Source organism: Delphinus delphis, chromosome 8 (genome assembly GCF_949987515.2).
Source record: "Delphinus delphis chromosome 8, mDelDel1.2, whole genome shotgun sequence".
NCBI lineage: Eukaryota > Metazoa > Chordata > Mammalia > Artiodactyla > Delphinidae > Delphinus > Delphinus delphis.
This window is the reverse complement of record NC_082690.1, coordinates 57,559,525-57,582,513: the sequence shown is the minus strand read 5'-3', so window position 1 is coordinate 57,582,513 and position 22,989 is coordinate 57,559,525. Positions and strand designations below refer to the sequence as shown.

At 54.5% G+C, this 22,989-nt stretch overlaps 1 protein-coding gene across 1 annotated transcript in view; it reads right to left on the bottom strand.

The window, feature by feature from the left end:
* Positions 1-694: 694 nt before the first annotated feature.
* The window catches only part of GDPD5 (glycerophosphodiester phosphodiesterase domain containing 5), a 90,200-nt gene continuing 67,905 nt past the window's right edge, over positions 695-22,989 (bottom strand). Inside the window, exons 7-17 of the mRNA XM_060018258.1 lie at positions 16,327-16,425; positions 15,926-16,019; positions 15,405-15,550; positions 11,456-11,538; positions 10,186-10,336; positions 9,414-9,632; positions 8,609-8,766; positions 8,221-8,368; positions 6,898-6,980; positions 3,955-4,067; positions 695-1,205 (exon numbers count right to left, since the gene is read on the bottom strand). Of these exons, the coding sequence (XP_059874241.1) occupies positions 1,057-1,205; positions 3,955-4,067; positions 6,898-6,980; positions 8,221-8,368; positions 8,609-8,766; positions 9,414-9,632; positions 10,186-10,336; positions 11,456-11,538; positions 15,405-15,550; positions 15,926-16,019; positions 16,327-16,425 (1,443 nt within the window). The 3' untranslated portion in view covers positions 695-1,056. The remainder of the gene's footprint in view (positions 1,206-3,954; positions 4,068-6,897; positions 6,981-8,220; positions 8,369-8,608; positions 8,767-9,413; positions 9,633-10,185; positions 10,337-11,455; positions 11,539-15,404; positions 15,551-15,925; positions 16,020-16,326; positions 16,426-22,989) is intronic.

The following is a 22,989-nucleotide window of genomic DNA, read 5'->3' as shown; positions in this document are numbered from 1 at the left end:
CAGCTGGTTACGGAAGGCACACAGCCTGAGTGGGATTCTGGCTCTGCCAGTTCTAAGCTGTGTGGCTCCGGATGGTCACTTTACCTCTGCAAGACTGTCTCCTCCACCACAACATGGGGACACTTGCCCCCAAGCCCAGTGCTGTTAAGGAAGCCCCAGTGCCATGTGATGCAGGGGAGGGGCTCCACCACCCTGCCACTCTCCCATTCATTTCTGAGAATGCTTCTTCCTCAGTCATGGGACCCGAATCCCAAACCCAGCAAGCTCTGTCCCCACCCTCCCACTGACAATTCAGATATGACAAGTGTCAAGATGGCAGCTTTAATCATCTTGGCCGAGGCCCCTCAGGCTCCTCTGCTGAAGGCCTCCTTGGCCACATACCCACCCCTGACCATGCCATAACACTTTTCGCAGGTGGCCCCTGCCCTTGGCCACTGACGTGGGAACCTGAGGTCATGTCAGTCTGTGGATCTCCTGGGTGTGGATCCGGCAGCCCCGAGCCTGCTCTTGCCACCTCCAGCTGCTCCTAGGGGATATGGCTCGGACCCTCTCCTGGGGCAGGGCCAGCGGCAGCAGGAGGCTGGCAGGAGAGGAGTGTCTCCACCACTGTAGCAGGCGTTGCTCCTGGGCCAAGCTTCCTTGTGCTTTGAGACTGATGGAAGAGCAGACGTGCTGGGGCAGAGGCCTAGCGCAGGCCCTTGAGGCAGGAGAAACACAGAGAAGGTGGTTTCCTCACAGCACAGACAGGAGGACAGACACACGTGGGCACACGCAGGCTCCACGTCCTCCACTGCCGCAGGGGGCACGGCATGGCCCAGTGACCCTTCAAAGCTTCCCGGTCAGGATGCAAGGGAGGGCCTCAGAGAGTGGACCAGGTCCCGAGCCCCAAACTTCCCAGAAAAAGGAGCCCCAGGCCCGCAGGGTCATCTGAGAGGCTGACAAGGGGCTGGAGCCAACAAGGAGACTGTGGAGCCAGCTCCCAGAGCGTGCTTCTTCCAGCTCTGTGGGCTTCCCCTGTCTCCACATGAGGTACAGGCTGGACAGACGGGTCTTCAGCTAACGCCCACTCCGGTCTGTGAGGGTCGTGGCGCGGCTGCCGCTCCCTTGGGGGCCCGTAGGGGAGGTGGTGCTGTTGGCGTATGTGTCATAACTGTTGTCTGAACATACAGAGAGCTCATCGGAGACCTCCATGCCATCGCTGATCTCTGTTGGGCCAGAAGGAGGCAGAATGTGAGTGCAGGGAGGAGAGGAGTGGATAGATAGCTGGCAGATGCGGTGGGAAAGGGTGGCCTGGAGCCACTCCTGGTCAGCCACTAGGAGGAATGAAACCTCGGGTTTCAGGTATGCTATTGAGCTTGGCATTCAAGGCCCTTCTCAGTCTCTGCAAACACTCTGGTCGCACTTCAGTCTCCTCTCCCTGGAACTCCACCTTCCAGCCACAGAAAACTATCTGCACCCTCTTAAGCTTGGCACGCATGTGTTTACTCTCCTCAGGGCTTTGCACATGTTGGCCTGTCTCCTGGGCATGACCTCCCGATAACACTTCCTTTTCTTAAAATCTGGCTAAATTCTTCTCATTTCTGTTTTTGCCCCCAGGCTGGGATGGGGCCTCCTCATGACCACCCTGTTCCCCCTGCCCCACCTGTAATGTCACCATCTATGGCCCCCATCGGCTGGAGTACTTCAAGGACAGGGATGAGGTCTGGGCATCAGTGTCCCCAGTGGCTGGTACAGTCCTGGACACACAGCAGAGGCTTAGAAAAGGTCTGCTGAGGGGAGCTAAGCACACCCCAAGGGGACTCAGAGCACCTTGGTGGGGCTGAGGGTTCCTGGAGAAGACCTCGCAACCAGGAGTGGGCAGCAGGTGAGGCCTGCGGCGACTCTTCAGGGCCAGTGATGAGAAGGTGCTAGGTGAATGAATGGCCTTTGTCCCTACAGAGAGGCGGGGGTCAGGGAGGTGCAGAACCTGACAGGCCGAAGTGCTGGCTTCCTGCCTGCCATTCATGCTACCCGCCCCTCCTGACTTCCCTGGGCCAGGCACAGTACAGGAGCCTGGGGACTCCTCCTTCCAGGAGCTCCCCAGTGTTGCCAGAGAGCTGTGGGAGGCCGGGGGAAGCCCTCCAACCCCGCTTTGGTGCTCAGGGAAGGCTCCCAGGAGAAGGAGGGTTTTTGAGCGAGGGTAGGAGGAATTAAGTACCCCAAAGGCAAGAATCTGTGTATCCTCAGCACCTAACACAGGGCCTGGCATGCGTCTGTTGAAGGAAGGGCTAAATAAAAGAGTGAATAAATGAGTGGATGTTCACACAGTCGCTGGAGCCAGCCCCACTAAACCCACAAGCACCCCCCACTGGGCTCTGGTTCACTCGGGCAGCATTTACCAAGCACCCGTCTGGGCCAGGCGTGGCACTAACCCTCACAGGTACTCTGTGAGGGGGAGCTAGCCCATTTTACAGAGGAGGAGTCTGATGGTGAGGGAGGTTAGGTAATATGCTCTTGTTCACACAGCTCGGGGGATAAGCTGGGATTTGAATCTAGGTCCATCTGGCTTCTAAATATCTCTCAAATCTCTCCTCTCCTGTTTCCATTCCCACAATTCCCATCTGAATTATTGGTTTCCTTGCCTCCAGCTTCCCCTTCTAACCCACCCTCCACACTCGTTAGAGACTGAATTGTGGGGAATTCCCTAGCAGTTCAGTGTTTAGGACTCTGCACTTCCACTGCAGGGGGGCACGGGTTCGATCCCCGGTCAGGGAACTAAGATCCCACAAGCCCTGTGGCGCCAACAAAAAAAGAAAAAAAGAGAGAGATTGAATTGTGTTCCCTCCAAATTCGTATAGTGAAGTCCTAAACCCCAGCACTTCAGAATGTGACCCTCTTTGGAAATAAGGTCATTGCAGATGTAATTAGTTAATATGAGGTCATTAGAGTGGGCCCTAATCCAGAATGACTGGTGTCCTTGTAAAGAGGGGAACTTCGGACACAGAGATGCATCTACAAGGCAACGGGAGAGGCCAGGACCAGATCTTTCCCTCACAGCCCTGCTGACACCTCGATGATGGACTCTTAGCTTTCAGAACTGTGAGACAATACATCTGTTTTTAAGCCACCCAGTTTGTGGTACTTTGTTACAGCCCCACTGTACCAAAGACAAATCTGTCTGTTACCCTCCTCTTCTTTCAGAACAAAGCCCAAGCTCCTGACCACACACTTGAGGCCGAAGTGCCTCCCCAGCGCCATCTTGGGGTGAGTCAGCCAGAGGCCCTGCCTTCGAGCCATGGCAAGGAGTGCTCCCTCACTACCTCTGAACACATGCTGTTCCTGCCTCGAATGCCCTTCCTTCCCTCTGCTCGCCCAGCCCTCACCTCAAACCCGTCACCCTCCTACCCTTCCTTCCCATTTCAACTACATCACCTCCTCACAGAGTGGGCCCCAAAGCCTTCCTCACTGCCCCAGGGAACTCTGAACCCCTCTCTCCTCCTTGTACCCCACTCTGGCTCAGCACCCCCATCTATTAGAGCTCAGTGACACCTACCTTTCCATGTATTTGTTTATACAGCTGCCTCCTCCATCAATCTGGGAACGTCAACAGGCAGCAAGCAGGGGTGGAATCAACGTTTGTGGGGTCTGTGTATGAACCAGCATGGCAGGATGGGCCTCCAGCCCTGCCCCCACCCCTGCATGTCACCCTTGCCCACTACCCCTGGGGCTGACACTGAGCCACAGGACCTGGAGTTGAGGGCTGCATGTGGACGGGTATGCATTTCCGTGTGTGTGTGTGTATGTGTGCCCCTGTACCAGTGTGAGCGTGAAGCTAGGTGGGTATACTTATGTCTGTGCCGTGTCCCTACCTGTATGTGCTGTGTGTGAAATGTGTGCACACACACCCGTCTGCACATGTGGGGTGCAGAGGACAGAGCCCAGAGCCTGACTCAACCTGTCTGCGGAGCTGCACACCTGAAAAGATGAGCTTCTCCTTCATGATGCTGACGTCCCGGCTGGTCCGGTGCACCGCGGCACTCAGCATGATCTGCTCGGGGTTGTAGCTCCGTATGCCACCCAGGCGCCACCTGCAGAGATGGCCCCGTGGGCATCAGGTCCTTCCCCACCTTTCCTTGGAGAAGGGATCCTTCCCACTTCCACAGACTCTCTGGATTTGGCCTGAGAGACCAGCAGGACTCTTGTCCGACTGTACAGACGGGGAAACTGAGGCCCAGAGTAGGGCAGAGCTGGGGCCTGAATCAGTCTGCTGACTGTCAGCCAGGGCTCTCCAGCCCTCTTACCTCCAGACCCCTAGATCCGCTCCCCTTGCCCAGGAGGATGGTTAGGGGTTGGTTAGGTATGTGTCAGGTGCCCCCAGTTACACACCTGGACAAATTTGGGGGTGGGGGCTTAGCAGGCATGACTGATGACCCACCCTGGAGTGCAAACCAATCTTGGGGAGTCCCAGCTGATGTCGCCTACAGCTCCATCATCAGGACCAGGCTGAGTGAAGCCAGTGAGGAACCCCAGAGAGGAAGTGAAGGAAAGCAGGGAGGGGAGGGGAGACAGCGGGGAGCTTGTCTTCATGGCATCACAAGGCAAGGGTGCTGGAGTGACTTGGGGAGGGGCCTGCTGCTGCTCTGTTCCAACAGCCCTGGAAGAGTGGGGTGCATATTCCCTAGTGGAGAGGGACAGGCTGGAGCATTACCCCTTTAATGGCTGGGGCAAGGTGGGAGCAAAACTGAATGGGCTGAGAGGTGGGGCTGCATAGGGCGTGCAGGGACCAGGCAGAGCCGGGAGGACTTGGGTTCCTTCGTCCGGCTCAGGGCACAGTGCTTGCTGTTACAGTTCCTCTGAACTAGCCCCAAATCCCTGGCCTCTGAACTTAGATTCTTCCTGCAACCTAAACAGAAGGACTCACCGGACCCCCAACCCCACTCAGGGAAGTGGGGATCAGCTTGGAAACAAAAACCCAACCCCCCAGGGCCCGACGCCCTGCTGGAGTGGGTGGAGGGAGCCCAGACTCCACGGGAGATCAGTTTCCAGATGGGATCAGCACAGCAGAAATGGACAGACAGATGGACAGGCAGACAGGTGGATGAACAGAGCAGACAGACAAGGGGAAAGCAGGAGGCAGGGGGGAAGGCAACCTCTGGCTGGGCTGGCCGCCCTACGCATCCCTGAGAACAGCAATAGGGTCTCTTATGCATCCCTGAGAACAGCAATAGGGTCTCTTATTTATCGCTGCGTGCCTGGCACCAAGCCCAATGCCTGCTGTGTGGTGGGTGCTCTAAGTATCATTGAGTGAATGAATGGAAGAATGAGGACCACAGGGAAATGAACTTCTCCCCCAGGGTCCTCTCCTCCATCAGGCCTTGCCTGACCCCCCAGGAAGACGATGATGCTGCCCTGGCTGTATCTTGAGTGGCCCAGCGTGTCGGTGGAGCACCCTGGGGAAGAAGGCCCAGCACAGCACCAGCCAGCACATGTGGACATCTGCCGACTGAGAGGATGGTGGAGGGACCAGGCAAATGGCCCTTTGCTGGGCTCAGTCCCACAGTCAGTGAGCACAGAGTTCCTCCTCCTAGAAGTTGGTCAGTGAAGATGACTGACCTAGGAGGGCCCAAGGCACCTGACCAAAGGGAACTTGCACCCCCAAGACCAAGGTCTCATCTTGGAAATTAACGTTAAACGCAGGAGGAAAGTGTCAGGCCCGTGTCTCTGCAGTGAGGTACATCTAGGACAGGAAGCTCAACCACTGTGGGTATTTCCCAGGGGAAAGTACGGGAGGCTGTGCTCATGGGGGGAGAGCAGTGGGGTGGGAGTCAGAGACAGAAAGTGAAAGAAAGAAGAGAGGTGGAGAGAAAGATAAACAGAGTGAGCGAGGGGAAAGGCAAACTGGGAGTGGGAGGGCCACAGGTGGCAGGGAGAAACAGAACTTGGTAGGCTGTGCGCCGGGCACTGGGGAAGGCCTTGCCCAAAGTGCCAGGCTGTGGGGGGTGGCCCAAGCAGAGCCCCTCCCCAGAGGGAGACGCTCTGGTGCTGAGAGAGGCTAGGTCAGCAACCTGCAAGGAAATGCTGGTTCCCTGTCTGCGGGAGGGAGAGAGAGCAGAGGGACACACACGGCAAAGTGGGGAGAGAGAAGGGAGGACTGCAGGGAGAGGACGAGAGCAAGGATGGGAAGGCGGCTTCAGGCAGGGGAGGTGTATGGGAGGGTGACCTGGGCCTAGGGCTCCTCAGGAGGCAGCCTTTCAGAGGGAGGTGGAGAGGGGGCGGCGAGGAGGGAGAGAGAGGAACAGGAGGAGGACCACACCAGAATTACCTGATCAAGTGATAGCTGTGAGATGCCAGAGTGCAGCAGAGAGTGGGGAGGGGGGAGAGAGAGGAGGGACATGCGCCGGATCAGAGCAGTATGGGACAGAGAGAGAACATCAGTCAAGAGTAAAACCCAGCCTGCTACTTCATGGCTGGGTTGGGGCCCCGCCTGGCCCTAAAACCTCCCCAGGACCCACCCACTCCCACTGTGACCACCACCCCCAGCTGTCGTCCTGGAGGGTGGGTGGGGAGGTCTGAGCCCGGCCCGAGTGCTGTGGAAACCTGTGCCCTGGGTGACAGGCAGGGAGACAAGCCTAGAGAGGAGCCCCCCCTGGAGCTGAAACTCACCAAAGAGTCTACACAGCACATCCTGGCCCAGCTTGGCTCTGGGCTCCCAGCTGGGTGCTCATTCCAGAAGCCACTGGGCTCTGGCTGAGGGGGACGGGCTGGGGGCCACAGGGAGGCCTCCTTCTCCCCTGAACAGGGTGGTCTGGCGAGGACATCTCCCGGCCCAGGGCTCAGGAGGGCGTTCACCTGGCTGGGGGCGGGAGCTGGCCCGTCTCAGGCAGGGAGGGCCGCGGAAGGTGGTCAGGGCCTACTCACTTCTGGAGCACGAAGATGCCAACGATCAGGATGAAGGAGATCAGGTCGGCGGTGACCCACATGAGACAGTACTCGTCCGGGGGCTGTGGACAGATGGCCCACAACCAGCTTCCAGTCACGGCTGGTCCAGACCAGGGCTCCAGACCAAGGGCCCATGGGCAGGAGAATCGCACGTCACCATCAGGGAGGGGCAGAGGAGGACCTGGAGGGGGCTTGGGGGCTTGAGATTATATTTTGTAGGAGTGGGCCTGGGGTTTGGGGTGGGGTGTGTGTGTAGGATAAAAGAGATCTGTGCAGTGTTCACTGTAGAGGTGGTGTGTTTTAAACCTAGAGGATTTATGTGCTTAAAGGGGCTTAATGCAAGAACCAAAATATGAAAGACAGATAGATGAATGAGAGGGTGTGACGTGACAAGCAGGTGCACAGGTGGGTATGTGAAGAGGTATGTGGCATCCATGTGCATGTAAGAGTACATGTCATTGTAGGGTGCGGAGTGTGGGAGCTTCCCCTCCAGGGGGCCATAGAGAGGGGCCCAGCAGGGTGAAGCCTGCAGAGCAGCCAGGCCTCACACCCCCTTGATCTCAGGTAAACTGTGGAGGTGGGCTAGGGCACTTTTTGCTGTTGGTCAGTTCCTGTGGCCTGAATCAGAGTGTGCTCATAGCTACTGCTGCCAGTCAGTTATTTCATCTCAGTCCGAGCTGAGCCCTCAGAGGTTTTAAAAGACAATGGGCGGGGATGGAGCTAACCACCCAAAACCTAGATCTGATTCACTGACACGGCATCATCTTAGCCATAATGAGACCCTCCATCTGCCTTTCATGACCTCAGGGAAGTGGCAGTGGGAGCACAGGAGGGAGGTCAAGGGCTCCCCAAGCCCCCTGGTTGGCAGAGCTGGGACTGGAACACAGGCCTGTCTTCAGGTGCTCAGTCGGTCAACCAACTGAAAGCTGGTTTTATTGGCTGTAATCTCTGAGAAGATTTTAATGTTCCCTATTTTTGCCTCGTTGCCCTCTTTTCCCAATGACTTCCCTTCCTTTAAAACAAAACAATAATCTCCAAACCCCCCCAAAACCCAAGTAGTTGTTTATTTGTCTAGAGCCTTTGGTGTTTTTCCCCATGTGGCTCAGGCCAAGGTTCCTCCTACCCCCCAGACCTTGGTGCAGGCCCAGAGGTCAGGAGAATCTTCTTCATGCCTCAAGCCTGTCCCCTCAGGTGCTCCCCCCACCCCTGAGACCTCACTAGAGGGAGCCCGGGTGTGGAGCCTGCCCCCCAGCCCTGGAAGCCATAGGCAGCTCCCTGGACCCCCAACAATCCCCAACTCACCATGATCCAGAGGGGGGAGGGCACCTGGGATAAGGTGTGGGAGTTGTCAGAGGTGACAGACGGGACCCCTGCGCACCACAGCAGGGAGAAGAGCCACGGGGCATTGACTGTGTAGAGGTTCACGCTCAGGTTCCAGGATGCATAGTCCCTGTGGGGCAGGGACAGAGGCTGGTCGGCCCTTTGGCCAGTGTGGGAAGCCTGTAAAGCATGGCCCTTCACAACCTCATGCCGTCCTCAAAACTGTCCCTGGAGGAAGGAAACTCCGCTCTCAGAGGGCCAAGCTCACATACAAACCCAGGTCTGCCTGATGTTCTCAACCTCTCCTCTTTGAACCCTGAGCCTGTGTGTCCAGTCCTCTGGGTGAGCCTGGGCAGGATGGGGTGGGCACCTGAGCTCCTGGCGGGACACCTGAGTGTAGCGCAGGTTCAGCCGCTGGATGTGGCCTCTCCGCAGGCTGGCAGCTGCCTCCTTGGAGCCCGATGTCTGCTGGAAGCCAGGAGCCACCTTCTGCACGAAGGGCCTCTGCCTGTTAGGCAGCCACAGGACCTGCAAGCAGGAGAGGAGCTGCCTCTGATTTCCCTTCTATACAATGGGGTTAGGGTGTCTGTCCCTCGTGGAGCACCTGGAGGGGTTAAAAGAGGCGGGACCTGGCACGCAGTGAAAGCTTTCAGGTAGTAACCACCTCCGGGGGATGACTTGGTCCCAGCCATGGCTGGGAATTGCTTTGGCAACACCTCAGGAAGATCCCCCTCCAGACCCTAGTCAGGACAAGACCGATAAGGCCCCAAATGTCAGCTACTGTGCATGTGGCCACCAGCGTCTTGTGTGCTCTCATAGTTGGAATCGTATTTTTCTGATCCCCAGGTATCACGTAGGTAACACTTCATGGAAGTACCATGTTCCGAAGAATCTGGCCCTGCTCCTGCCCTTTGTACATTTTTTTTTTCTTTTGTACATTTTAAACGCTTTTCTTATTTCCCTCTTGGCCCCATGATGACCCTGTCAGGGAGGCGTGGGGCATGCTACCCTCATTTCACAAATGTGGAACCCTAAGGTCTGGAGAGGGGACACGGTGAGTTTACTGCGTGAGCGGGACTCCAGGCAGGCCTGGTCTCCCTGCGGGTGGGGCAGGGCTGGGCGGAGCTCAGCTCCTTGGGGACAGAGCTGGGTGGGGCTGGGCTGCAGGGCCTCACCTGGTGCTGGGGGAAGCCGGAGTGCAGCACGGCCTCCAGCGTGACGTTGAGGAAGCTGCCGCGGTAGGGGTGCTCCCGCGGCGGGTCACGCAGGTTGAGCAGCAACGTGGCATTGCCCTTGGCCAGCTCCAAGAGTTCCATTAGGCTGCAGATGGACTGGTTTTGGGCCTCCCTGTGGTCGGACGGTGACAGGGAACTGGCCGTCCAGAAGGGGTCCGTCTGGCAGAGACAGGGACACACATGTTTGTCTCACCAGTCCTATGGGGCCTCCACATGCCTTCCTGGCTATGGAACTTGGAGACGACCGAACTGCCAGTGTCGGCTGGTGTGTGCAAGTCAGGCACATTGAAGGCTGGGGCCCTTTGGGACCTCTAGGAGAACCCAACCATAACCTCTCTATCCCAGTCTGCTTGCCAAAAGAATGATTTGCTTGGAACATATCCCAGACCCCAGTCCGTTTTTCTCTCAGTAGCACTTCAGACCAGAGAACCAACTTCCTCTAGAGTTTTACAGTGTTAACAATTTTAGCTATTAACTATTATAATCAAAATCAACTTTTTCTGGTAGGGGAGGCAGAACCAGAACAAGTAGTGACAACCATGACAGCTGGGCTGCAGTGGCAGGAGCCCAAGGAGGCCGCCAACCAGCCTGGCTGTGAGTCAAGGAAGCTCAGCATGTGAAGGTCACCTGAGCTGAGGGCTGCCCCTGGCCCTCACCATGGAGTCCCTGACCATGCTTTCCATGCCTAGGACTGGGACGGGTGCTGCCAGACCTTCAGGAACCACTGGCCAGCGTTGAGCCTCTGCAGCAGGGTCCAGTTGAGCATGGAGGCGGGCCTGTGGGCGAGCTCCGGGAATTCCTCCTCCACGTTGGTGGTGCGGCGCAGGGTGGCGTCGTGCATGAGGAAGGGCACGCCGTCCAGGCTGTGGGAGGGTGGGGCTGCGGAGTCACTGCCCACCCAGGTCCCTCGCCCGCTCCTCCCCACCCACTTACACCAGCCCACCTAGGGACCCAGGCCCGCTCTGCCCCTCTTTGGGCCTCAGGTTCCCCGTCTGCACAGGGAAGTCAGTGGGCAGTAAGTGAATCCCTTGGCTCTCTCTGAGGGTCAGATGGGGGTGGGCACTGCTGAGGAGGGAGGGCTGAGCGTATTCTCTCAGCAGCCCTGGGAGGTAGAGGCTATCTCATTTAATAATAGGGAAACTGAGGCTGGAGACAGAAGTATCAAACTCAAGGCCTACCAGCCAGTAAGTGGTGGAACCTGGCTTAGAACCCAGTCCACGTGATGCCATAATGAGAAGAGTGCAAATGCAGGCCCCTTTGACAAGTTCCACCCTGGTATCATCCCGGTCTACCCCACTCTGCTGGGGCTGCCAGTAGCCCCATAAGGTGCCTTAGCGTGGAACAGTAAAAGGCACCTGTGCTACCCCTCCTCAAGGCATTTTTCTACCACCTGCTAGAAAGCTTTGATAAACACACAATTCTATAATGTCTACAATGGGAATGGTATCCTCACACCGTGGTACCCCTCCCAGTACTGGTACCCAGTACCCTGCCCCCCTCCGCTTCTCAGACATGATGTTATCAGATCAGTATGGACACTTCTTGCCCTTTTTACAAACGCATACTTACAATCTACATGTAGAAATTGTACAGATCACTTTTATGTGGTCTTTAAAAGTATAATTGACATCACCGTGAACGTATCACTCTGCACCTTGCTGATTCCACTCATCAGAGTGTTTGCGCTCCATTTTGCTGAGCCGTACAGAGCTAGTCTTTCCATTAAGTGGATCTGTGGCAGGACTCCAGGTCCCTACCTCCACCCTGCTTGAATCAGGTGTCTGTTTTTTTCTCTATTTTATATCCTGGAGTATGGCACAAAATCTATTTGCATAAACATGGTGCCTGCCCTGCAGTGGATAATCCACGCCTCCGCTCTCCCATCTCTAAGACTCCGGGACCAGACGTGTCTCCAGCAGAAACCCGGGTGTGGTTGCATCGAGGAGGAAAAGAGGTGCTGTCCTCCCAAGCCCCACGCTTACCTGATGGTGACGTCAGCCTGGAGTCCGTACAGCTTCTGCTCTAGGGCCTTCCTGAAGGACATCAGCGTGTGCTCTGGGGCCAGCTGGGGAGGAAGGTGGTGGTGAGGGAGAGCCAAGCTTTAGCTCAAGCACCGCTCCCCGACCCACAGAAACTCTTCCACGTTGGGAGGCTGGGGTAGACCCGGTTCTAATTCCACTCCTCTAAGCAGTAGCTGTGGAGCCCTGGGCATCCACACAGCTTCTCTGAAGCTCCGTTTCCTCATCTGTTAAATCATGCCTACCTCATAGATTTTTTTGGTGGTGGGGAGAGAGAAGCAGGGATGGTTAGTGTTGATGTATATAAATGTCGGGGGTGGAGGGCTTTTTTACAGTCTTCTGCCTCTATGCAGTCTTGGGCTGGGCTGAATGCCAAGTTTCCTCCTGGTTACACCTTGAGTCCAGGTGGAGATCCCCAAGGGAGAGGACAGGGTAGACAGCATGGCAGAGTTTCAGTGGGGTGACTGGTTTCTTCATCTATACAGACATGACAAGACCATCTCCTAGACTGTTATAAGGATTAAAAGCCCCTAGCACGTTGCCTGATATAGAGTAAGTGCTTAACAAATGACAACTGTTACCCTATAGCATACACATCAGAAAATCCTAGTTCTAGGCCTGACTCTGCCATTAACTAGGTTTGTGACCTTTGGTGCATCTCTTTATCCTATGGGCCTCAGTTTCCCCATCTGGTCTTTGGCGGTGTATGTACACTGTTCTCTGAGTATCCTTCCAGTTGGGGGAGTTGGGGTTCCGAGTCTCCCTAGTTGTTTGGTCTGGTGATCCTGTCATGCCCTTTGCTGCCACTAGGGGTCAGCACCATACCAAGGATTGGGCTAGGACCATGTGCAGTGCGGGATGCAAGACAGGGAAGACTTCTGGCAGTGAGGGATGGGTGGAAAGGGCTCCCATGGCTCATCCCATTCTCACCAAGACATGCTCATTCCCATCTTCTCTTCCTCCGGCCATGCTGTTCCCCAGCATGTAACACACTCCCCTCGTCTGGGAAGCGGCCTGGCATGGCAAGGGCTTTGAAGCTGAGAAGGAGCAATTCCCCTTCCCAGTCACCAACCTGGGCCCATCACACCTCACCCTCTGGACCTCGGTTTCTTTAGCTATAAAATGGACTAATATTACCAAGCTCATAGCTGAGGTAACAGACGTCAGCAGTCTCTGAAATGTGAGTTCCTTTCTTCCCCTTTCTGCAGGGCAGAGCAGCCTTGGGGGATATGCTGCCTTGTCTCCCGGTCAAGTGGGCTGGGTGAGACCCCACAGAGGCGTCCAGGTGTGGACTCGGTGGGGTTCCTGCTCAGTCACCTCTAAATGCCCTGTGGCCAGGCATCCCACAAGTGACCACCAGAGAGGTACCAACGCCCCCCTCCCACGTGGCAGAAGGTAGACTGGGGGTAGACACAAAGAGCGTAGCAGGGGCCATGAAGACCCTTGGGGGAAGGAGGAAGTGTTTGGGAGGGGCAAAATCTCTTTTCTGGAGGCTTTTAAAACTCAGATCTCCCTGTGTTAGGTGCTGGCCTCCTTAAGAAAGAGGGTTGCTACTGCCTCAGGCCTAAAGGCAGATAGGGCTGTATTGTCAGAAGTGTGCATGTGTGGGCGTGGTCGTCACAGACTCATGGTGGTAGACCACTGTGGTTAAGAGGCCCAACTTTGGAGTCAGTCTGACCAAATATTAAAGTATGCACACAGGCTACCCACATAGGAAGGACACCCCCGTCCAGGGCACACAGATACCATCTCCAAGACAGGGATGAGCACCTGGGCTTACCACACACAGATGTGTGGACCCAGAGTCAAAACCTCCCACAGGCAGACATACAGGTGTAGACACTGGTACTCATGCATTCACAGTGACACAGGGAGGACTTGTGTCTGACACCCACACCAGCCCCTCAAGGGCCACCACCAGGATGCAATCAGCCAGATGCACAATGGGAGAAAATCTACAGGACAAATGACTCAGTTTCTTCAACAAATAAACAGCATATGAGGAAAAAAAGGGAGGGAGATTATTATAGACTAAAAGATACTTAGAAGACATCCCAGCCAGCTGTACCACACGGACTCTGTTTGGATTCTGATTTTTCACAACTCAATTATAAAGAGATATTTTTGAGACAAAGTAAAGCTGAACACTGATTCAGTATTAGAGAGTATTAAGGAATGATTATTAATTTGGTTAGGTGTAATAGTGGCAGTGTGGCGTAGTTCTGTTTTTAAGGTCTTTATGCATTAGAGATACATCCTGAAGTAAGCATGGATAAAATGATACAATACCTGGGATTTGCTTTCAAAAAAGACAAAGCAGGGCGATAGATGAAACAAGAATGGCAAAATGTTGATAAATGGTGAAGGTGGTGTTGGATTCATTATACTATTCATTCCCCTTCTGTGAATGTTTGAAATCTTTCTGCTAAAACAACAATCCACATGGGGCCACCCCACTCCTTCCGTTTGCCCCCGCTTCCTGCCTTAGCACACCCCACCCTCTTGTCCTGTGGCCTCCAGAGCAGGTGGGGTGGGTAATACGGGTCATGGAAAGAAAAGCAGCTATAATATGGGGCTCTGCCTCCTGGAAGGCTGTCCTCCTAATTTATCCTTACAAAAGCCAGCAGCAGGGAGGCCTGGAGGGGACCAGCAACTCGCCAGACACACGGGCAGCATGTGGCAAAACTGGACCCCAAATCCAGATCCTCTGACTCCAAAAACCATGGCCTTTCTAGCTGGTTGCCTCCAGGAGGTGCCAGGAGCAGCATGGGGTGTGATGGGAGGGCACCAGGGTCCAGCTCAGGGGCGCAGGTCTCTAAGCCTTATCTAGGAAATGGGCACAATAATGGTGATTTGCAGCCCTGTCCGACGTGACGCCTCCTTTAAATGCTTACTTCGTGAGGCCCCCTAGACTACCCTGAAATTCAAGGATACCATGGAACTCCCAACTACTGCCACAACCAAGAAAAGCTCTCATAGAGCCCTCAAGTGCCCCTTGGTGGTGATGAGTGGTACTGCATCTGTTGAGAACCAAAGTTCAAGGCTTTCGTAGGTCAGGAAACCCAGTCTAGAGAAGCAGGAGGGCTTGCCCGAGGTAACAGGAAAGCATAACTCTTACTTTCTGTGAGCCAGACTCATATCTGGGCACATCACACATGCTAACTCTTGCTTCCTGTGGCCATACGGTGCAGACACTCCCATCATCCCAGGGGACAAGATGAGCAAACTAGGCACAGAGGAGATAGAATAGGCCCTGCCTCCCACAGCTGCCACGGGGCCTGGAAGCCTGGCTCTGGTGCATACTCCCTCGAGGGGAAGGCCTACTGCGGGGTCACAGGGGTGGAGAGAAGGAGCAGGTGCTGACTCTGACTCCTTCCACTCTCCGTCCCACCCGGTGCAAATGTTTTCCTTTAGCAGTGGGCTTGCAGCTGCACCCAGCTCTCTTGCCTGCACAGCCTGGAGGGTTTTTCTGCTGCTTTGTCCCAACCCCTGGGCCCTGCTCCCCTCCCCACACCCAGCAACTCTCTCTCTCCTGGGCCTTCCTAACCTACAACCTGGCAGTATCTGGGCCTGGCCTAAAACCCTCCTGCATCTCTCCAGGGCCCTCAGGATGAAAGTGAAATCTTTCAAACCAGATGCCTTCGGGCTCTTCAGGACTTGATGCCATTGAAACTCTCCAGCCTTTTCACCAACCCTTTCCATTAAACCCCTCCCACGCCCACCCCCCAACACCACCACCACCAAAAAGGGCTAAAACTTGTGGCTATTATTACATTACGTGTATTATATACATTTCCCTGCAAGCTCCTCCCTACAAGGAGATAGGTTTTAGGTTTTTTGCCTGTCTCCCCTCTGCAATGGCAGCTCCACCCACCCCTCACCCCAGTCTTTAGGGCCCACAAGTGGCACTCACCATGGGGGCCCCGCGGTGGCCGATGAGGGCAGGTTTGGGGCCCAGGTCCTTTTTCTCCATGATGCAGGGAGAGGAGATGGTGAGAGGGGCCAGGTAGAGGGCAAACACCACGGTGAAGAAGGTACCGAGAATGGCCATCTGGGAGGCTGCAGACATGGGCCCAACCATGAGCCCCGGGCAGCTTGGCAGGGTGTGCTGGACCCCTCCTCCCTCTACTTGTCAGGACCCAGATGCTTTGAGGGGACCCTGCACCAAGAGGACCCCCCCATTCTTGCTAGGAAGGTGAACCTGGCCTCTAAGTCACACACACATGTAGAGACACAGAGGAAGAAACACGCAAGGCCGAGGCTGCAACCTCTGTGGAACCTGCAGGCCGGGACTGTGAACCGGGACTCCCCACACTGAGAGCAAGGGCCGCGCCATATCCCCAGGCTACCTAGGTAACGTCCAGGCGGGGGCAGGACAAGCTGGCCTTGGTACGTGGAGCACACGGAGGGTAGGTCCTGCCCAGTCATACTTACAGGATCGCTCTGCGCGGGCAAACTGTCCTGCCACGATCCAGGAGAGCGCAGTGATGGCGACCAGGGCCCCCATGTGCAGGAATGGCGCTGTGCCCTTGTGTGCAGGAAGGGACAAGAGAGACTGCTGGCTCCCAGCTGTGCCCAGACCCTCTGGTTACCAACGTCCTTACGGCCTGTCTCTATCCACGGGGCAGGAAAGTGTCTCCATTTTTCAGTGGAGGAAACTGGGAGTCCAGGTACCCCGGATTGTAGCACCCTCCCCGCCTCTGAGTTGCTATGTGGTGTGGACCCCTCCCTACTTCCTCTGGACCTTGATCTAGAGAAACGGGAGTGACCATAAAGGCACTGTCTTGTTTTGAGGGTCTTGGGGAAGCAGCCACCCCGTCCCCACCCCCACTCACCTGCAGGGAGATAAGCAGCACCTCCCACTCGTCCTCCCACAGCTGGGCCACAGCTGACATGGCCACCACCGTAGCCACCAGGATGGCCACCAGCCCCATCTGGAAGGGGAAGAGCCACCAGAGGGTCAGGGCAGTGTCAGAGCCCCATCGGCCCAAGGGTCCCCAGTGTGTCTGAGAGGGAGAGCAAAGGTAGAGAGACGGAGCGAGAGGCTGAGAGACGGAAAGGGGAGAGTAGAGAGTACAAGAGACGGACAGAGCAGGGCAGAGGCAGGCACTGGAAGAAAGCCAGAGGCAGCCGTGCAGAGGACAGTGAGAGGAGCAGAGGCAGGAGAGGGCAGGCGGACCCAGTGAAGAAGGGACCGCGGGAGAAATAGAAGGGAGGGTGGAGAGAAGACAGGTGGGCTGGAGCTGGGCTAAGGTGGGGCATGGCCCCAGGGCTCAGGGTGTGAGGAGGGAATACACTCGGCAAATGGGGGGCCTCCCTGAGCCCAGCAGGTCCCGTCCCAGGCCTTGCCCAGCCACCTTTCATCCAGCGTGACAGGTGAGGAGACCAAGGCTCCCCAGGAGATGGGGCACAGGGGGACCTGCCCAGGTTGCAGGGCAGCAGGCTGAGGAGCCAGGCCCCCTCGCAGGAGGCTGACACCCAGCCTGGCCTTCAGGCTACAGCGAGCAGAGGTGAGGCAGGGGTCTGCCCCACACACGCCCCGTTGCCAAGGCCTGCTCTCAGCCTCAGCCTCCTAGCTTCCAGCCTCTAATGTGTTATGGGAGCTGCCCTCCCAGAGGAAGTGAGGAGTACAGCTCTGACGGAACACCAGATGGAACCTTCATGGGATGGAAAGCTCTGGGGACAGATGGGATCTGAAGTGTGTCATGTAACATAAGACGCTCCCCCAAACTAAGTAATGCCTGGTTTCTGGTTACCCCCCAGGGTCCCTGCCTTGGGCCCTGGATCTCACTCTGCCCAAGCTCTCCACACCGCCAGGCCTGCCTCGTAAAACTCAGCTCACACCTCTACCCCGAAGCCTTCCGCAGCCCCTCTCCATAGGCGCCTGCCAAGACCGCCACATCCGGCCCTCCTGACTTCCTACTGCCTGCTCCCAGCTGCTCTCTTTGCCAGCAGGGCTCTCGCCTTCTTTTTCTTCTGACAGTGTCTCTCCTGGAGGCAGCAGCATTGTGAGAGCCCTCTAACGACCAAACAAGCTCTAAATTGAGTTTCTAGCTCGTCAGGCCAGAGACAGAGGCTGATCCATCTTCGTTCCCTGCCAGGCAGGGAAGATTCATCCCCGTCTGGGATTAAGTTTGCCTTTGGAGGTTTGTCGTTCCAGCCCATCAGCCTGGAAACAAATGTTCCAATAAGAAGCAGTAATAAGGCTGAGACGGATAGGAGCTCTTACGGACTGTGACGTGCCGGTCCAGAGGACACGGGAATGAGAGACACGAAGGTGCATAGAGGGCCCAAGTGTGCCTGGCTCTGCGGGAGGCACTCCGCTTGCTCATGTTTATCCTCGTAAAATCCCAGCTGAGATGTTACCGTCTTCATTTTACACATAGGAAAATGGGGCTCAGAGAGCCTCAGGGTTTGCTTGGTCACGTAGCTTTGAAGGGGGGCAGATTCAGAAGCAAACCCCATTCTGCCCGTCTCGGAGGTCGTGCTCTTTCTGGGATGTCACACTGCAGTGGAGGGAGCCCATGAGTGTCCTAACCATCCCTGAGCATCCTCCCAACCCCCCCACCCCAACACACAGGCTCCCTGCCCCCTGCTGCCCTCCAGGCCATAGCAAGCATCTCTGAAGGGTCACCTCTGAGCATTTTATCACAGTATTTAACTGCTAGTGGAAATACTTGTAATAAAACTGATTTCCAAGGATCCTAATGCAATGAAAAATTTTATCCTCTCTGAATCCTGCAGTGGCTGTAGTGGCAACCTTATGCTCCACAGCATTACTGCAGTGGTCAAGTTCTGTGGGATTTCCCCACACACGCCGTCCTTAAGCCACGATAACAGCGCTGGCTCCCAACAGCTCTACCACCCTTCCTCAAGTCTGACTGGAAAGGATACATCCCACCCAGAAGGCCCAGGGGAAGCCTCTGAGAAAGCGGTCTCGGGTTTTCTGTGCTGGAGGCACTGTGGTTTGTGACTGACAGCAGGAGGGGTGGAGGATACGGGAGCTACGTCCGTTCATTCAGTGAGCCTTGCCCGGGTGCTGGGACCCGGAGGAGTTGGAAACCAGCTCTGCCGACAGGTCGGCGGGGGTAGCTGGAATCTGGGTTCTGTGGTCTAAGTGGCAGATTGGCCCAGGGTTCAGGGACCCACTTATGTCACATCCCTCGGTGACTGTGCCTAATGGGGGTGGTTAACTTCTCAAAGCATGTTTCCTGAGCTGTGAAATTGGGAGACTGAGCGCCTACCTGAAAGGGATTTGGAAAGATAAATGAGAAAATGCAAGAGAAATGCTCAGCACCATGGCTGGCACCAAAATAATGAGTGCTTACTAAATGTTAGTGGAATAATTTTTTAAAGTGGACATAATATCAAATAAACAGGATTATTTCAAGCAGTAAATGAAATACAGTGTGGAAAGCCCCTCACATGTAACCCAATAAATGATGGTTGTGGCACCGTACCTGACACGCAGGATGAATGTGCCTTCCTAAACCGCAACTAGAGGGATAGAGGCTAGACACCAGGAAGAACTGTGGAGCCTGGGCCGGTTGTTTGGAAGGAAGTCTGGATTCACTGGGGGTGCTGATGGGGACGGCCTAGGGAGGTGGGAGCTGTGATCAAAGCCCCTCACAGCAGTGGCACCTGAACTGATGCTGGGGTGGTAGGTGGGGTAGGAGGGGGGGTATCTCAGGGATACCACCTCCTATTTACTTCAAAGCCCCCAAGTACCCTTCCACCTTCTTCTTCACGTCCTGGATCCCTGGACTTTTCCTGGAGGCTCACCTGGGAGGGGTTTCTGGGAAATAGGAGCTTTGGGAGGACCGGGGAGGAGGGGGAAGGGCCCCAAGTGGACATCTAGATCCACTCACAGTACCCAGCCTGCCGCAAGCAGCTCCCTCCCCGCACTGCCCAGAGGCCCTCTGTCCTCCAGCCCTCCCCTCCTCAGGATTCAGGGGGAACTGGAGACTCTCAGAATAAAGATTGTGATGAAAACATAGCATAAAACTATACAGCATTGGGGCTTCCCTGGTGGCGCAGTGGTTGAGAGTCCGCCTGCCGATGCAGGGGACACGGGTTCGTGCTCCGGCCCGGGAGGATCCCACATGCTGCGGAGCGGCTGGGCCCGTGAGCCATGGCTGCTGAGCCGGTGCATCCAGACCCTGTGCTCCGCAACGGGAGAGGCCACAACAGTGAGAGGCCCGCGTACCGCAAAAAAAACCAAAAACAAAAACAAAAAAACTATATAGCATTAAGTATGGTACTGGTATAGGACCAGAGAGATAAATGAAAGTAAATAAAAAGCTTAGAAACAGATCTAAATACATAAAAATATTTAGTATATGATAAAAATGGCATCTCAAATTAGAGTGGAAAGGACAGATTACTCAACAGAGAGCTGGGACTGAGAAGCCATCTGAAAAGCACAAAGTAAGATCACATTGTACCCTAAAATAACTTCCAAAAGGACAACAAAGTTAAATGTTAAAAAAAGTAGGAACATAATTACCAAATGATACCACAGGGAAATTTTTTATAATCTTGGAGTGGGAAAGACTTTTCTGACACGAAACCCAGGAGCCATAAGAGATGACAGAATCCCTAAGCATAAAAAATCCTTAAGGATAAAAAAATTCCTGTGGCAAAAATACAGCAAGCAAAGTCAAAAGATGAATGACAACTAGGAAGGATGATTTGCAGTTCATCAGCCAAAGGCCTCATTTTCCAAATCTATAAAGAGCTCCTGCAAGTTAATAAGCAAAAGGCAAACCTCACAGCAAAAAGGGCAAATGATATGAGGAGACAGTTTATAGAAAAGGAAATGTCAATTTAAGCAGATGAAAGATGCTGAACCTAACTCATCATAAGGGAAATGCAAATTAAAACTACACAGTATGGGCTTCCCTGGTGGCGCAGTGGTTGAGAGTCCGCCTGCCGATGCAGGGGATGTGGGTTCATGCCCCGGTCCAGGAGGATCCCACGTGCCGCGGAGCGGCTGGGCCCGTGAGCCATGGCCGCTGAGCCTGCGCGTCCAGAGCCTGTGCTCCGCAACGGGAGAGGCCACAGCAGTGAGAGGCCCGCATACCACAAAAACAAAAAAAAAACTACACAGTATGGAGGGACTTCCCTGGTGGTCCAGTGGTTAAGACTCTGCGCTCCCAATGCAGGGGGCCCAGATTTGATCCCTGGTCAGGGGACTAGATCCTGCATGCTGCAACTAAGACCCGGCGCAGCCAGATGAATGGATGAATGAATGTTTGGGACTTCCCTGGTGGCGCAATGGTTAGGAATCCGCCTGCCGGTGCAGGGGACACGGGTTCGATCCCTGGTCCGGGAAGATCCCACATGCCGCAGAGCAACTAAGCCCGTGCACCACAACTACTGAGCCTGCACTCTAGAGCCCGTGAGCTACAACTACTGAGCCCGCATGCTGCAACTACTGTAGCCCGTGTGCCTAGAGCCCGTGTTCTGCAACAAGAGAAGCCACCGCAATGAGAAGCCCGCACACCGCAACGAAGAGTAGCCCCTGCTCGCCACAAGTAGAGAAAGCCTGTGTGCAGCAACGAAGACCCAACACAGCCAAAAAAAAAAAAAAAAAAATACACAGTATGGACATCTCTTAAAAAACTAAAAATAGTCACCATATGATCCAGCAATCCCACTCCTGGGTGTATATCCAGAGAAAACCATAATTTGAAAAGATACATGCAACCCAACGTTCATTGCAGCACTATTTACAATAGCCAAGACATGGAAGCAACCTAAACGCCCACTGACGGATGAATGGATAAAGAAGATGTGGTACATATATACAATGGATTATTACTCAGCCATTAAAAAGAATGAAATAATGCCATTTGCAGTGACATGGATGGACCTGGAGATTGTCACTCTGAGTGAAGTAAGTCAGAAAGAGAAAGCCAGACATATGATACCGCTTATGTGTGGAATCTAAAAAAATGGTACACATGAACTTATTTACAAAACAAAAATAGCATCACAGATGTAGAAAACAAACTTATGGTTACCAAGGGGGGAAGGTAGGGAGGGATAAATTGGGAGATTGGGATTGGCATATACACACTACCATACATGAAATAGATAACTAATAACATACTGTACAGTACAGGGAACTCTACTCAATACTCTGTAATGACCTATATGGGAAAAGAATCTAAGAGTGGATATATGTATATGTATGACTGATTCACTCTGCTGTACGGCAGAAACTAACACAACACCGTAAATCAACTATGCTCCAATAAAAATTAATGAAAAGAAAACACTAGGGCTTCCCTGGTGGTGCAGTGGTTGGGAATCCACCTGCCAATGCAGGGGACACGGGTTCGCGCCCTGGTCCGGGAAGATCCCACATGCCACGGAGCAACTAAGCCCGTGGGCCACAACTACTGAGCCTGCGCTCTGGAGCCCACGAGCCACAACTACTGAGCCTGCGCTCTAGAGTCTGCAAGCCACAACTACTAAAGCCCACGCGCCTAGAGCCCGTGCTCCGCAACAAGAGAAGGCACAGCAGTGAGGGGCCTGCGCACCGCAACGAAGAGTGGCCCCCACTCGCCGCAACTCGAGAAAGCCCGTGCGCAGCAACAAAGACCCAACGCAGCCAAAAATAAAAAATACATAAAATAAATTTATAAAAAAAAAAAAAGAAAACACTACACTGAGGTACCATTTTCACCCACTGGGACTGGCAAAGCCAGGAAATCCCTGAACACTTTATAGGCACAATCATACATTACTGAGGGAGCATGAATTGGTGGCACCTGGCAAGGAGGCAGTTTGGCAGGAACTATCCGAATTACAAAAGTACACACTCGTTACCCAGCAATTCCCCACACAGGTCACTGCCACACTGTGCTGCCAGGGAACTGAAAGTTAAATGGGATGTTGATCAGGCCCAGCAACAGGGGACTGGCTAGATTAGGGAACTAGGGATTAGATGGTGGGACAGGAGCAAGGGATGGACACCGATGGGAAGGCTCCTATTGTACTGAAGGGGAGGGAGCTCCAAGAATTTTCTGTGGGGAGAGAGAACGGGGAGGGGCATGATGGGAGTAGGGGATTAACTGTTATTCATAAAACTGTTATGTATAAAATAAGCTATGATGATACATTGTACAACACAGGGAATGTAGCCAATATTTTATAGTAACTATAAATGGAGCATAACCTTCACAAATTGTGAATCAGGGGCTTCCCTGGTGGCGCGGTGGTGAAGAATCCGCCTGCCAATGCAGGGGACACGCGTTCGAGCCCTGGTCCGGGAAGATCCCACATGCCGCGGGGCAACTAAGCCCATGCATGTGCCACAACTACTGAGCCTGCGCTCTACAGCCCGTGCTCCGCAACAAGAGAAGACACTGCATGAGAAGCCCGCGCACCGCAACGAAGAGTAGCCCCCGCTCCCGGCAACTAGAGAAAGCCTGCACACAGCAACGAAGACCCAATGCAGCCAAAAATAAATATAAAAATAAAATAAATTT